The sequence below is a fragment of the Phalangium opilio genome, unplaced genomic scaffold (assembly GCF_054372755.1).
Source record: "Phalangium opilio isolate 3A_F unplaced genomic scaffold, DU_Popi_V2 ptg000009l_1, whole genome shotgun sequence".
NCBI classification, from domain to species: Eukaryota; Metazoa; Arthropoda; class Arachnida; order Opiliones; family Phalangiidae; genus Phalangium; species Phalangium opilio.
Window position 1 is genome coordinate 2,176,507 of NW_028324146.1, and position 13,013 is coordinate 2,189,519.

At 37.0% G+C, this 13,013-nt stretch overlaps 2 protein-coding genes across 4 annotated transcripts in view; both read left to right on the forward strand.

The window, feature by feature from the left end:
- Window positions 1-302: 302 nt before the first annotated feature.
- Window positions 303-3,990, forward strand: LOC149713112 (uncharacterized). Of its 2 annotated transcripts, XM_089845666.1 has the most exons (3): window positions 303-426; window positions 499-560; window positions 1,282-3,990. In XM_089845666.1, the coding sequence occupies exon 3, from the start codon at window positions 1,808-1,810 to the stop codon at window positions 3,746-3,748; it is 1,941 nt and encodes a 646-aa protein (XP_089701792.1). In that variant the 5' UTR covers window positions 303-426; window positions 499-560; window positions 1,282-1,807; the 3' UTR covers window positions 3,749-3,990. The 2 variants fall into 2 exon arrangements, with proteins under 2 accessions (XP_089701792.1, XP_089701783.1); XM_089845657.1 differs by having other exon boundaries at window positions 317-560.
- A 1,833-nt stretch (window positions 3,991-5,823) lies between these two features.
- Nedd4 (E3 ubiquitin-protein ligase Nedd4) overlaps window positions 5,824-13,013 on the forward strand; it is a 36,371-nt gene continuing 29,181 nt past the window's right edge. The window contains exons 1-8 of one of the 2 annotated variants that reach the window (XM_089845583.1): window positions 5,824-6,186; window positions 6,476-6,558; window positions 11,030-11,109; window positions 11,234-11,260; window positions 11,356-11,437; window positions 12,453-12,491; window positions 12,570-12,623; window positions 12,695-12,801. In XM_089845583.1, the coding sequence (XP_089701709.1) occupies window positions 6,490-6,558; window positions 11,030-11,109; window positions 11,234-11,260; window positions 11,356-11,437; window positions 12,453-12,491; window positions 12,570-12,623; window positions 12,695-12,801 (458 nt within the window). In that variant the 5' untranslated portion in view covers window positions 5,824-6,186; window positions 6,476-6,489. The remainder of the gene's footprint in view (window positions 6,187-6,475; window positions 6,559-11,029; window positions 11,110-11,233; window positions 11,261-11,355; window positions 11,438-12,452; window positions 12,492-12,569; window positions 12,624-12,694; window positions 12,802-13,013) is intronic. The other variant, XM_089845592.1, reaches the window with a different exon arrangement.

Below are 13,013 nucleotides of genomic sequence, written 5' to 3' on the forward strand. Positions count from 1 at the left end.
AACCCTTAATTGAAGTACATTAAGTCAGAGCAGGAGCATGTATTACTTCTCTTCGAGAGAAGTGTTAGTTATAGCGTTGCTTAAGTTAACGTAGGCAACGCTCGACGCCTCTAGAAACCTCCTTTGATACGTACTTCCCCCTATTTACTAATGGTTCAATCCAAAGGGATTCTGTGTATTGCGTTGTTATAGGATGTCGTCGTGGTCACTGGATACATGTTCTATGAGAATTTTTTCTTATTTCCGGCCTGCCCATTGATTTTCATAAATTCCATTCTTTTAATCTTTTATAGCTCCCAAGCATTTCAACTGCTCCGCGTCCTAGCTGCAATATGATTTTCTGAAAACGCAGTTTCATAATCGTAACCGGTGGAGCCTTTTCTGCAAGCGAAGTAGCGAAGTTCAATCTGCAAGTTTTGTTCACAGGTCTGGAACTATTTTTACGTCGCGAGTCTGGCATAATTTTCGGCTGAGATTTTTCTCATTCTGTTGGTATAGCATTCTGACAGATTGAGGGCGGTTGCTCTGACAACCAAGAGCTTGAATTTAATTATTTAACAGTAAGTTATATTATTTCAATTGCCTGAGTTTTTGTAATTGTGTCTTATTCCTGAAGGCTTTGTCAACTATTCGATATTTAATTATTTAATTATTAACCAACCTCTTTTTGAAAACTACGTGCATCCTACCATGCTGCTTCCTTAATAGCGTTAAAGAGAGGGTGAAAGGAAAAATTCAGTGAATTTTTTTATCGATTCATAAGACTTATCTGCATAGTGAAAAGTTCAGGAAATACCCCCGAAGGATTTTAAAATTCTAATAAGTTTTGCGATTTCATAGGTAGTTTGAAATTAGCACCTCCGTTAAATCGTTAAACATTCTTATTAACGAAATTCCCGTCCATGTTGAACGAAATTAAGCACTAGATTTGATAAAAATTCAGCGTCATGTGACAATTGTGGCCACAACACCCACGACATATGGAACGTGCCACGGAATTTTGCTAACGAGAAGCATTTTATTATCTATGCGAGAAGGCGGGGCGTTACGCGATTGCTTGGAGGGCCAATTTCATATTATCCATTAAATCTTAAACTAATTTGAATTTTAAAGTGACTCCGACGTATTCCCTGGATGTTTCATTATGCAGATTTGTCTAAAAATAGTAGAAGAATCGGTAAAAATTCACTTGATTTTACTTTTTCACCTCCCCTAAACTTAGATCATTCTCGTTATTGTCTTGTCTGTTCGTTAAAACACCATTGTCGACTCCTATTTCAGATTGCGTTGATCAGATCAACAAATGTCTTCCCACTAGGTAACTATAAGGAAGAGGATAATTGTTTTCAAATGCAAACACTGCTTTTTCGCAACAAAACGGAAAATATCTTTTATATATCATTTGTACCAACATTCGAAAATTCGTGACTTTGCTTGCATTCTATCCAGTTTAATTCATACTGGTGAGAGACCATGTACCCGTTTGTAAAACTTGTAAGGAGGGTTTCATCGAAAAGCGGATTTGAACCAGCACTTGCTGAAACACGAAGGGAAACGCAAATATACAGTATTGCAGTCAAATACACAAAACTTGCTGTCAAATGGTTTAATATTGCGACATTTGCCAAAAGCGATTTCTTCGACGTTGCGAATTTAAGAATAACTTACTAAATCATAAAATAGAGTGGAGGTATAAATGCGAACAGTGCGATTTTCAGACGAACCAGAGAACTCACTTTAAGAATCATAAGTTACTTCATTCAGAGGAGAGTCCGTTTAAACGCGATATACGAGAAGACCGTGCCTGATGGAGGGAAATATAAAGCCACGCGTGGGGACTCACAGTGTCAAGCGTCCGTTCAAATGCAATATTTGCAAATATCGTTTCCGTTCTAAGGGAAATTTAAAGTGTCACCTCGCGACTCATAGCGATGAGCGTCCGTTCAAGTGCGATGTTTGCGAATATCGTTGCCGTTTCAAGGGAAGTTTAAAGGAACACTTCAAAACTCATACTAAAGAGCGTCCGTTCAAATGCGATGTTTGTGAATATCGTTGCCGTTTCAAGGGAAGTTTAAAGTCTCACCTCGCAACTCATAGTGATGAGCGTCCATTCAAGTGCGATGTTTGCGAATATCGTTGCCGTACTGAGGGCTGTTTAAAGTCTCACGTCGCAACTCATATGGATGAGCGTCCGTTCAAATGCGATGTTTGTGAATATCGTAGCCGTACCAAGGGAAATTTAAATAGACACATCTTGACACATAGTGATAAGAATCAGTTGAAATGCGGTTTTTGCGAATATCGTACCCATAGAAGGATAGATTTGAACTGTCACCTCGCGACTCATAGTGATGAGCCTCGGTTCAAATGCGATGTGTGCGAATATCGTAGCCATAGTAACGTAAATTTAAAGTATCACCTCATGACTCATAGTGATAAGCATCTCTTCAAATGCCATATTTGCGAATATCGTAGCTATAGTAATGGATGTTTAAAGAGTCACCTCGTAACTCATAGTGATGAGCGTCCATTCAAATGCGATATTTGCGACTTCTCCACTCGAACACGAGGTCATTTAAATAGACACATCTTGACTCATAGTGACGAACGTCCCTTCAAATGCCACCTTTGCGATTACTCTAGCCGAACACGGGATAGTTTAAAGAGACACATCATGACTCATAGTGACGAACGTCCGTTCAAATGCCACATGTGCGATTACTCTAACCGAAGACGGGATCATTTAGAGAGACACGTCGCGACACACACTGACGAGCGTCCATTCAGTTGCGATATTTGTGAAAAACGTTTTCGAAGCCTGGATTATTTAAAGCAACACTTGTTGACTCACAGCGCGGAACGCCCACTGAAATGCAGTATCTGCAAATTCCGTACTCGATTTCGGTCGAATTTAAAGGTGCATCTCGCGACTCACGGAGACGAAGGCTCATTCAAATGCGATATTTGTGAATACGAAGCCAAGTTAAAGAGTCTATTAAAACAACACGTTGCCCGATGTCACGCTGACGAGGCTAATACATCGGAATTGGGAACTGGAACAGAAATCAGGAACACCGATTTTTCTCAACCAAAGGTGAAGCGCAACAAACGAGGAAGTTCACTGCCCAAGATAATCGATTCAAATATCAACGATGATTCTTCAAATCAAATTGACAACTCGAATGAAGTTCATTCTGAATCAGATCCAGATGATCCCGAAAATTCGATCGTTTCTAATTGTAACCCATCAAAAGCTAAAAAGTTCAGATCCAACCATATGACTTCATCAAATACTTCGCCTTCCAAGTACAATAATAATACTCAGTGCCAATCTAAAATCTCTGGTAAAATGAAGACAGACGAATCCTTGGCTGTGAAAAATGATGGCAAAAATGCACCAAATAATAATTTTACATCCGAATTTGAACTTAATAGTGCGAAATCTGAAAACGATACTGATGCGTTTCCACCATCGAACGAAGCAATTCACGCTTTACATTCCACAGCAGTTAATCAGGGATTAAGTGAAGACTTGGAAATACGTGTAAGCCACTTGAAAAATGAGTTAGAGTTAGGTGACAATGTCCTTTTTAACCTTGACAATTTTTCTGAAAACCTCAATTTCTTTGATGTTAAAAAATGTTCTATTGTTTTGAAGAAATTGGAGGATTTGGGGACTTTCCATGGGAGCTATTATATCTGGATGAAAGAATTTCCATATTCGTATGAAACTGTTAAGGTTAATTAATTTTAATCCTATTATATGTTTTTCTGATTTATCGAAATATGAGTCGGTAGTCTTTTGACGGTTTTCGAATTGAGTAATTATTATAATATGTGCCTTAAGTTCATTCCAAATTTTTTCTCATATTACAAATGGTTATATGTGTAATTGTATGTCCAACTTCATTTTCTAATAAACTAGTGTTGTCAATTTTCCGAAAAAATAAAACGCTGAAAATTTCCCTGGAAAATGTCCGGGACAAAATATTTATTGTACAATGTCTAGTGTCCTGTGCTTATTTTCGGCCCTGTTATAGACCAATTACCAGAACGAACAGCAGACCACTGAAAACGTATTGGTACTAGGGCTGTGAGTACCAGTCTAGGAAGGATATTTTTTAAACTAGTCCTTGGGACCAGTGACCCCCCTTCTAGGGTCCGAAATATTAAACTGGTCTCAGGACTGGTCCCAGGCTTTGTTCTCCTATAGATTTGCGATGAACTGGTCCCAGTAAGCCCCACTTCTCGAATTTAAAAACTAGTCCAAGCAATTAATAAACTGGTTTTGGATCAGAGGATGTGTGCTATTTCCCAGACTGGTGCGGACTATTCGTTACCTTTTATACCAAATGAGCTTCGAAAAACCGTCTTTTCTATAGTGGATAAAACAATTAGAAAGTGAATGTTTTTATCAGTCTATTGACCAAATTATTTGGTATTCGCAACAAGTTTTTGAATTTTTCTGTTGATCTTGCAACTCGGCAGACATAGCCTGAAAATTCTGACGTGGTTATTGTTAAATATTACCCGCGCACCGAGTCGCGTGATCTAGGAGGCTATATAGCTGGAATCAGACAATCAGTCTTTAGAAGTTCATAGACAAAGATAATGCATTGAAGGTTTAAAGGGGTAATGGTTATCATCAACTTCTCGCTGCGAAGAATTGAACTTCCCGCAACATGTCACTACGAGTATACCGATAAAAAAGTATGGTATCATCGTGGAAGAGCTCTTACACCTCAAAGTGAGTAGGGATATATTGACAACTAATCTAATTTTGATTAAAATAAAGCATTGGTTCCTTCAAAAATAAGTTTTCAGGTGTCAAAAAGTACCTTTCCGTGTCCCATCATTTATAAATTTGAAACTTGGTAGCATAGTTTTATAGAAATTTAAATTTGGTCGAATTTTTAAACTTCAGACTATTTGGTCGAATTATTTTTTCACTTTCCTATTCTTTCCTAGTCGAGAGATGGCCATAGATATATGGAGATGGCTGCCAAAAACACTACTATTGCAAAAGTTTTTGCTATTTGGTATTCCCTAATAGCGTTTTCCTTTGTGTCCTCGCGGAGCGCTCCCATGGAGGATTAAACTAGGAGATCCTTTTCTTCAAAAACAGTCTTTAACGAAGCTGGAAACTACAACTACCATTTTTATTGCTCCTTGGGAGCGCTCCGCGAGGAACTAAAGGAAAACGCTATAAGTGGAATGGGAACGGGTGACATCGAGAAACGAACTTCACAGTCAAACTATCAAAACTTCGGTGACTCCATTCTCAACTCAATGCTGACCCCCTCTGCCCCTCAGTTTTAAAAATATTATGGGTATTTTAAAATTTTATTGGATATAATGTCCAGTGTCCTGTGCTTATTTCTGGCCCTGACAGATATGACACCGCCCACTATGAAATTTTATTTCTTTCGATAATATTCTGAAATAGGACTGGGTTTCAGAGCATTTTTATATAGTTAACGAATATTTTTCGAAATTTTTTTTAAAAGTATTGAAGAAAGTAAATTCTAATTTACATTTTCAACCCAATTTGATAATTATTTATGCATTCTTATCGCTAGTAATCATAATTTAAATTCGGAACTATGCTACAGAACCCGTCCATTAGGCCCAAAAACTGGTAAAACCAGGAGGTAAAACGCATTTTAATTAGAGCTCGGCATTTTCTATCCATTATCCACAAATTAGTGGATAACAGATTATTTATAAATAGAGTTGTGGATATAATTCGATTTAACACGCAAGTTCTGTGGATAGGGATAATGGATAGATAATGCCGAGCTCTAATCTTAATTTGAAAATTGAAAGAGTCCAGATTTAACATGCCTAATTCTGAAAATACTGCTTCAAATCTCTTGAAATTTTAATGACATACGTAAAATAATGTTTGTTATCTTTGTGTTACAACCTATCATTAAATCCTGAACTCCTTTGATTTTTGGTTTTAAATATGAGATACGCGTTTTGACTTTTGAGTTTTGAGGCCAATGGACGGGCTTCTATAACGCGTGAAGCGAAAGCGTGATCGAGTTGGCTGTGGTGTAGATTGCATTTTGCGAGGCCAACTTTTTATTATAATAATCATCTTGAAAAATATCGACTGTTATTCCGTGACCGTGTACTTCGTCACAATTATAAACAAACATTATCTTCCTAGTCCATGGTTAAGTAAGTTAACTTTTAATACTTGAAATTTTAAATAGGCGAATGATTCAATTACATCTACCAATAATTATGTTAGTTATATATATTTACTTTGAATCGTTTTCGTAATATCGTTACGAAATCGAGCCAAGGCTTAAATATTACGTCCTCCCACAGGCCTTAACTAATGAATTGATTTCACTCCCTCTAGCAAGTTTTTACAATTATAACTGTTAATTCATAACTAAATTACGCAAAATTGATAACTTGAATCATTTAACTTTAATTCCAATTAAAGTAATTGCACGTTTAGTCCAGTAGACCTATATGGCTGATCCTGTCACCATTCATGGTTACGTTGAAGGCCGTACTACTACCGATCTTAGCGAAACCCAAGTAAGTATTCTTTGGTAATTATAAAATAAGAGTAACTTACTTTGCAACAGTGATTCAATTATTCATTTATTCGTAATCTAAAATATGCCATCTCATAAAATTATTGTAAAACGCAAGTTTTTACCCACATATCGTATCTTGTCATGTGTTTTAAGTGTATTTGAGTGTTGTTTGGTATTAAGGTCTCTTAGTAGTTAGTTAGTTAGTTAATTTATTAAACCCAAATTTGGCTCACTACTATTTTAGAGGCCGTTTTCCATAGTGGGAAATGTTTTAGTAGAATAGTAGGATAGTAGTGAAAATAGCAGTATTCCCCCGACGTGGAAAAGCAAAACGTATGATGGAGAAAATAGTGTGAATTGCAGCCTTTTAAAAAATATTGCTATTTTATTGTCTATCTAACTCTTTTGTGAATGAACAGGAAAAATGAAATGGGGTGATACATTGGCCTTTTAACGAGGCGTTTTAAGAGACCTAATTGCAAGGTCAGAGCAGAATGAACATGCAAAACGTAATGTTGGAGCAATACATTGGTCTTTTAACTAGGGGTCCAAAGAGACAGTACAGATATGTCCTTACGTTCAAACAAGATTAGTCAGGTTAGGTTTGATTTGGTTAGGTTAAGTGATGCGGATGAAAAGCTTGTTTTTAAAATTTCATGTCGGGCCTCTCATGTAGGCGTCGGTAGTGGCCTACTGGAGAGGTCAGTAGGGAATAAACATGCAAAACGAAACCGTGGACAATTAGACGGGCCTCTGAACTGGAGCCTCCGAAATGAACTAGGCCCATGGGTGTCGTGAAGCGAGAATATTTTTTAACCAATTTAGTTCGCCGTGGTTTTACGCTTGGGGGCGCTTATAGTACCGTAAAATAAACAAAGTTCAACCCCGTGACCCTGTCGGCTACATAAGTATTTGGGCCAAGGTCGCTGATTGTAAGTTTACGTTTTTATAACTCTTACTGAATTATTTTAATTGAAATAATTAATTTTTTGTCATCAATACAATCTAACCGAAAGATTCAATAAAAAGTGAATAACTCCAAAAACATTTACGTTAATTTTAGGATGAAACTTTTCTGTATCATAAAAATTTTATGACTGACCCCAAAAATATTAACGATAATTTAAGGAAGACCCCTGTCACAACGGAAAAGTAAGCGCCATCTCGTACACATAAAATATGGTGAAAATATTTTCCTTAACTGAGCTAAGCGTTTGTAGTGGCCTACTTGAGAGGCCAGTGGAGAATAAATATCAGGGCTGATACTAAGTCACTTTTTTTAAATTCGGTTACTAAAAGTCACTTTTCCAAAAATTAGTGACTATTTGTCACTTATTTGGGGATTTTTGAGTCTTTCGGTGTTATTCATCTTCTCGACTACAACGTTAAACGTAATATATTTGACTGTAAGACGGTTTAAACGCAAAAATAGCGAGATCACAGTTGATAAAACCCCAAAATAGAGTTGGTTAGACACTGGACTGGCCTCACAGTAGGGCGACTATAGACACCTGCTTGAGAGGCCAAGATGTGGGGAAGTTGCTTTTGTGACGTAATTTATATTTATTGGGAGCTCATTTAGAGTCCAAATGGATCTCTTTTTGGAAATATTGTAGAGAAGATTAGGTTAAATGTGGTTATGGTGCTAGAAAACCTCTTAGTGAAAAGCGATTATTATATTTCACAAAAACGTCTGTATCCCCTTCCCCGTGATAGCGCGCTCAGGCCCGTATTAATAATGTTGGCGAAGATCAAAATGATGAGACGTCACTGTGGCATCTTTTGACTATCAACTGATATTTTGGAACGGAACCTCCGAAATGAACTAGGCCCATGCATGTCAAATTTTATGTGGGGAAATATCCAGTTTGTTAAGGAAAATATTTTCACCATATTTTATGTGTACGAGATGGCGCTTATATTACCGTTGTGACAGGGGTCTTCCTTAAATTAACGTTGATATTTTAGGGGTCAGTCATAAAATTTTTGTGATACAGAAAAGTTTCATCCTAAAATTAACGTAAATGTTTTTGGGGCTATTCACTTTTTATTGAATCTTTCGGTTAGATTGTATGGATGACAACAAAATGAATTATTTCAATTAAAATAATTCAGTAAGAGTAATGAAAAAGTATACTTACAATCCGCGACCTTGGCCCAAATACTTAAGCAGTCGACAGGGTCACGGGGTTGATCTTTTTTTTTTACGGTAATATAAGCGCCCCCAAGCGTAAAACCACGGCGAACTAAATATTCTCGCTTCGCGACACGCATGGGCCTAGTTCATTTCGGAGGCACCGTTTGGAAATACTCGAAAATCGTAGATGATATTTGTCGAATATCAAATTTTTCTGGTTTTCAAGGACATGTATCTCCTCAAATTTTGGAAATGACAAAATAGTGGTAGATTTAAAAATTTGGACCCGATACCTGTTGAGGCCAAATTATTCTACAAAATAGTACCAATCTATTGGAGAGGAAGCGCAGCGCCATCTAGCTCTAAAATCGTAATGATGTAATAGAGAATGGAATTAACGATAGTTAACGCAGTGGCAGAAATGGCCAAATACCAAATAGTTTGGTCCAAATTTTGTTACCCCCCCCCCCAAAAAAACGCCCCCAGCCATAAACCAAATGGTCGGTCTTTTTCAAAGCCATTATTTGGTATTCTAGAATAGTGAACATATCGTATGAACTTATGTTTCAACAGAAATTCGGAAATTTAACATTATCAGGTGGCATATATTTTAGAATTACGCTAACACGCGTTGGTTTTAAAGGGAAATTAATGAAATGGCCGGACAACTGCTGTTTAATCGTTTTAAATAACATCAAAGTCATTAACAAAACTTAAAAAACACGTTAATTTTATAGAAAGTATAATTGAAGTATAACTAGTTGACATGTCAATTAAGCCTAATGCAAATTTCTTTTTCAAATAACTCTACACAATCCTTCGCGAAACAAGGACTCTCTTTCAAAACCCACAAAGGGCTAGAGATTAGAATTTAATATAGGCATTGCAATAATAAATTAAGTTTTTTAGTTATAATAGGGACTTGGCAGTACTACGTCATGCAACGTCAGGCTACCTTCCACTAGTGCTAAAAAACATACCAGGAGGAGGGGCTTATGTAGCTTTCATTCTGTTAAAAAAACATACCATAATGGCGCTGGGGGCGGAGTTAAGCCTGAATTGCCAAGTCCCTATTGCGTACTTCAAACATTAGTTATGATTCGAAATCTTACGAAAAGAAAAAATAAACCGGTTATATATATGGAGATATCAAATTTTCATGCATGAAATTTCATGGTTTTTCCATGGATAAAGAATGAGCGTTAGGAAATTTGTTTTCACTCTACAGGATAGGCAACCCCCTATCTCGGACGACAGCTTATTCTGTATATACTCTGTTACAACTTCGGTTGTCAACACGCACAAAGCTATTTCTCTATGGAACGTAGCTTTGTGCGTGCTGAAAAGAGACGAAAAACTTCAGGATCTTCAGGATTTAAAATATCCACGAGTTTTTGGCTCGAGTGCACGGACCTCTAGGCCTTAGTTTCAAATACGTATGAAATTGCCTACAGCCTACTACACGTATTTAAAACTAAAGCCTAGAGGTCCGTGCACTCGAGCTAAAAAACTCGCGGATAGATCCTGAAGATCCTTAAGTTTTTCGTCTCTTTTCAGCACGTACAAAGCTACGTTACATTGAGACCTAGCTTTACGCGTGCTGACAACCGATGTTGTAACAGAGTATATACAGTATAAGCTGTCGCTCGAGATAGGGAGTTGCCTATCCTGTAGAGTGAAAACAAATTTCCCAACGCGCGTTCTTTATCCATGCAAATAGCATTGGGCTCAAATTGTCAACTCTGAAACTTCAATTATAATTCAAATAGAATCAAGGCAAAGAGTTTAAGTCGTAAATTTTGTTCATGATTTTCATCTTATCATTCTATACCAATAAAATCAATTACTGTTGTCTATCCATTTCATTCTGAGGCTTGGGTATTAATGTAACCAGAAGTAAGATGAGACTAGAAGTACTGAGCTAACCAAATTCTTCACTTGTCGAAAGTGAATATTCTTGATAACACACCAACGGTTGGCCCTCTGGTAACGGTTTCTGAATTTTCCCTCCAAAATGTGAGAGGCTCGCGGCGGTAGACGGCCGAACTAGATTCAAGCACCCGCGTCTGTGTTCCGCGGCTTTAGGTTGAGGGGGAGGGGGTAGGAAATATTTTTGGAACTCGAACCAATTTTTTTCTCTCTAGTGTAGGCGCGATGGAAGCGGCATAAAATGCTCAAATTTGTTCACTAGTGCCAGGATCTACTACCAATGCTGGAGCACTTTACTTTTAGTCTCATCCTTCTTCTGATGTTACGTAATCGTAACTGTACTTGTTTTCAGCCATCTTGCGTAATTAATTCCGTAATTTTTAATTGAATTTAACCGTTTCAGGATAATGAGCCTTGTCGCCTTTTACGAATCAAGATTGTAGCTGGTCATAAACTAGCGAAGAAAGATATATTTGGAGCCAGGTATGTTATCGTGACGTTGCGTCCCGAGTGTTTCGTTATTCGTTTTTTCAGTAGCCTAGGTGTTTTTTCGCGCTTTTTACGCAATTTGCTTATCTTTAAAAAAAGAAACCCCGTTTGATCCTAGATTTAAGCCCGGAATTATAACTAACAAGTATGGATGCCAATTAAGCTTTTTTCACTCAAATATAAAGACGCTGGCCAAATTTTTGAACCGTCCGAAGATTTGAATAAATTTTTCTTTGACAGTGATCCGTATGTAAGGATAGATTTATTGAATAAAGAAAATGATTCGGTTATTGACGCGGTTTATACCACCACCAAGAAAAAGGTGAAACCAATTTCTATTCTCTTTTTTTATTCCCTCGGCTTAGCAGCCTGCGTTTTATTTGCTCGAACAAGTGTTTTATTACGAGAACGGTTTTTTGTTAAGTCTTTCAGGGTTAATTTGCCACGGGTCAGGGAAAGCCTGGAAAAGTCAGGGAATTTTTGAAAATGGCCCGAGAAGGTCGGGGAAAAGTCAGGGAATTTTTGAAAATGGCCCGAGAAGGTCGGGGAAAAGTCAGGGAATTTTTGAAAATGGCCCGAGAAGGTCGGGGAAAAGTCAGGGAATTTAAAAATGGCCCGAGAAGGTCGGGGAAAAGTCAGGGAATTTAAAAATGGCCCGAGAAGGTCAGGGAAAAACAGGGAATTTTAAGTTTCTACAAAGTCAGGGAATTTGATTTTATTGGGTAAAATTTCTGGGGATAAGTCTTTATTGAAAGAGTAATGAAAGTTTCTCCTCATCCTATTCTCTTAACACAGAAAACTCCAGAGCAATCCTTAAAAATGTCTAGAATTGTTTTTATAAAGTAAATGCTCTCTTAGACTGTTATTTATAGGTAAAATGTTTCTTATTCATTTTGGTGCAACAAATACATTGCAAAACTTAATGTGGAGAGTTTATTTGATTATAAGCACTTAAAACGTGCTGTAAACATGTACACTTTCGGCCTAAAAGGTCAGGGAAAATCTCAGAAAAGGGTTAGGGAAAACCTGGAGAAGTCCGGGAATTTGGTTCTGAAAATTCCTTGGCAACACTGTCTTTAGCATAGGATTTTGTTTTTCATATGAAGTGTAACATTGTAAGATTCTTGCGCTGTAGAACTTGAGTAAAGAACAACAATTTCAAGCACCACGTGATCAATTATTGAATTATCGGATAATTCCAAGATTTAGCTCAAAACGAGTCTTAAAAAAATCTTTTATGAATATTCCACACTCGTAATAAAAATTCTTGTTGAAGCATTTATTTCGCAATTAATTAATATTAATTATGAAGTTAATTTACTAAATTAACTTTTTAGACATTGGACCCACAATGGAACGAAGAATTTATATTTAGGGTAAGATCGTAGTCTTTTTGTTAGTAACGCGATAAAATAGTATATTTTTAATTTGTCTAATTTTGGAAATTATTTCAGGTTAAACCAAATTCGCACAGAATTGTGATGGAAGTCTTTGATGAAAATAGATTGGTGTGTTTCAAATTACTAATTTGATTTTAGCTCAATTAATTAATTAATTAATGATTTATTTATTTTGATAGACAAGGGATGATTTCCTTGGTATGATTGAAGTTGTGTTACCACAAATTCCGGTTGAAAAACCTGGACGAACCATTCCAGATAAATATTATATTTTACGACCTAGAAGGTGCGTATTTTTAGGGTACATCAAGGCAGGTAGGGAAAACTGGGAAGTTTTAAAGTGGTCCAAAGAGTTTAGAAAAAGTCGGGGAATTTAGAAATAGACTTTTCTGAAAACGTTAGGAAAAAGGTGGGAGTTTGAAGTGGGTGAAAGAGGTTTGCGAAGGTTAGGGAATTTTTTTATGGCTCAAGGGGTTACGGAGTTCCGAAATAGGCGTG

What these genes read in the sequence shown, in the direction of transcription:
- LOC149713112 (XM_089845666.1), top strand. Translation starts at nt 1,808, where the DNA reads ATGGAGGGAAATATAAAGCCACGCGTGGGGACTCACAGTGTCAAGCGT.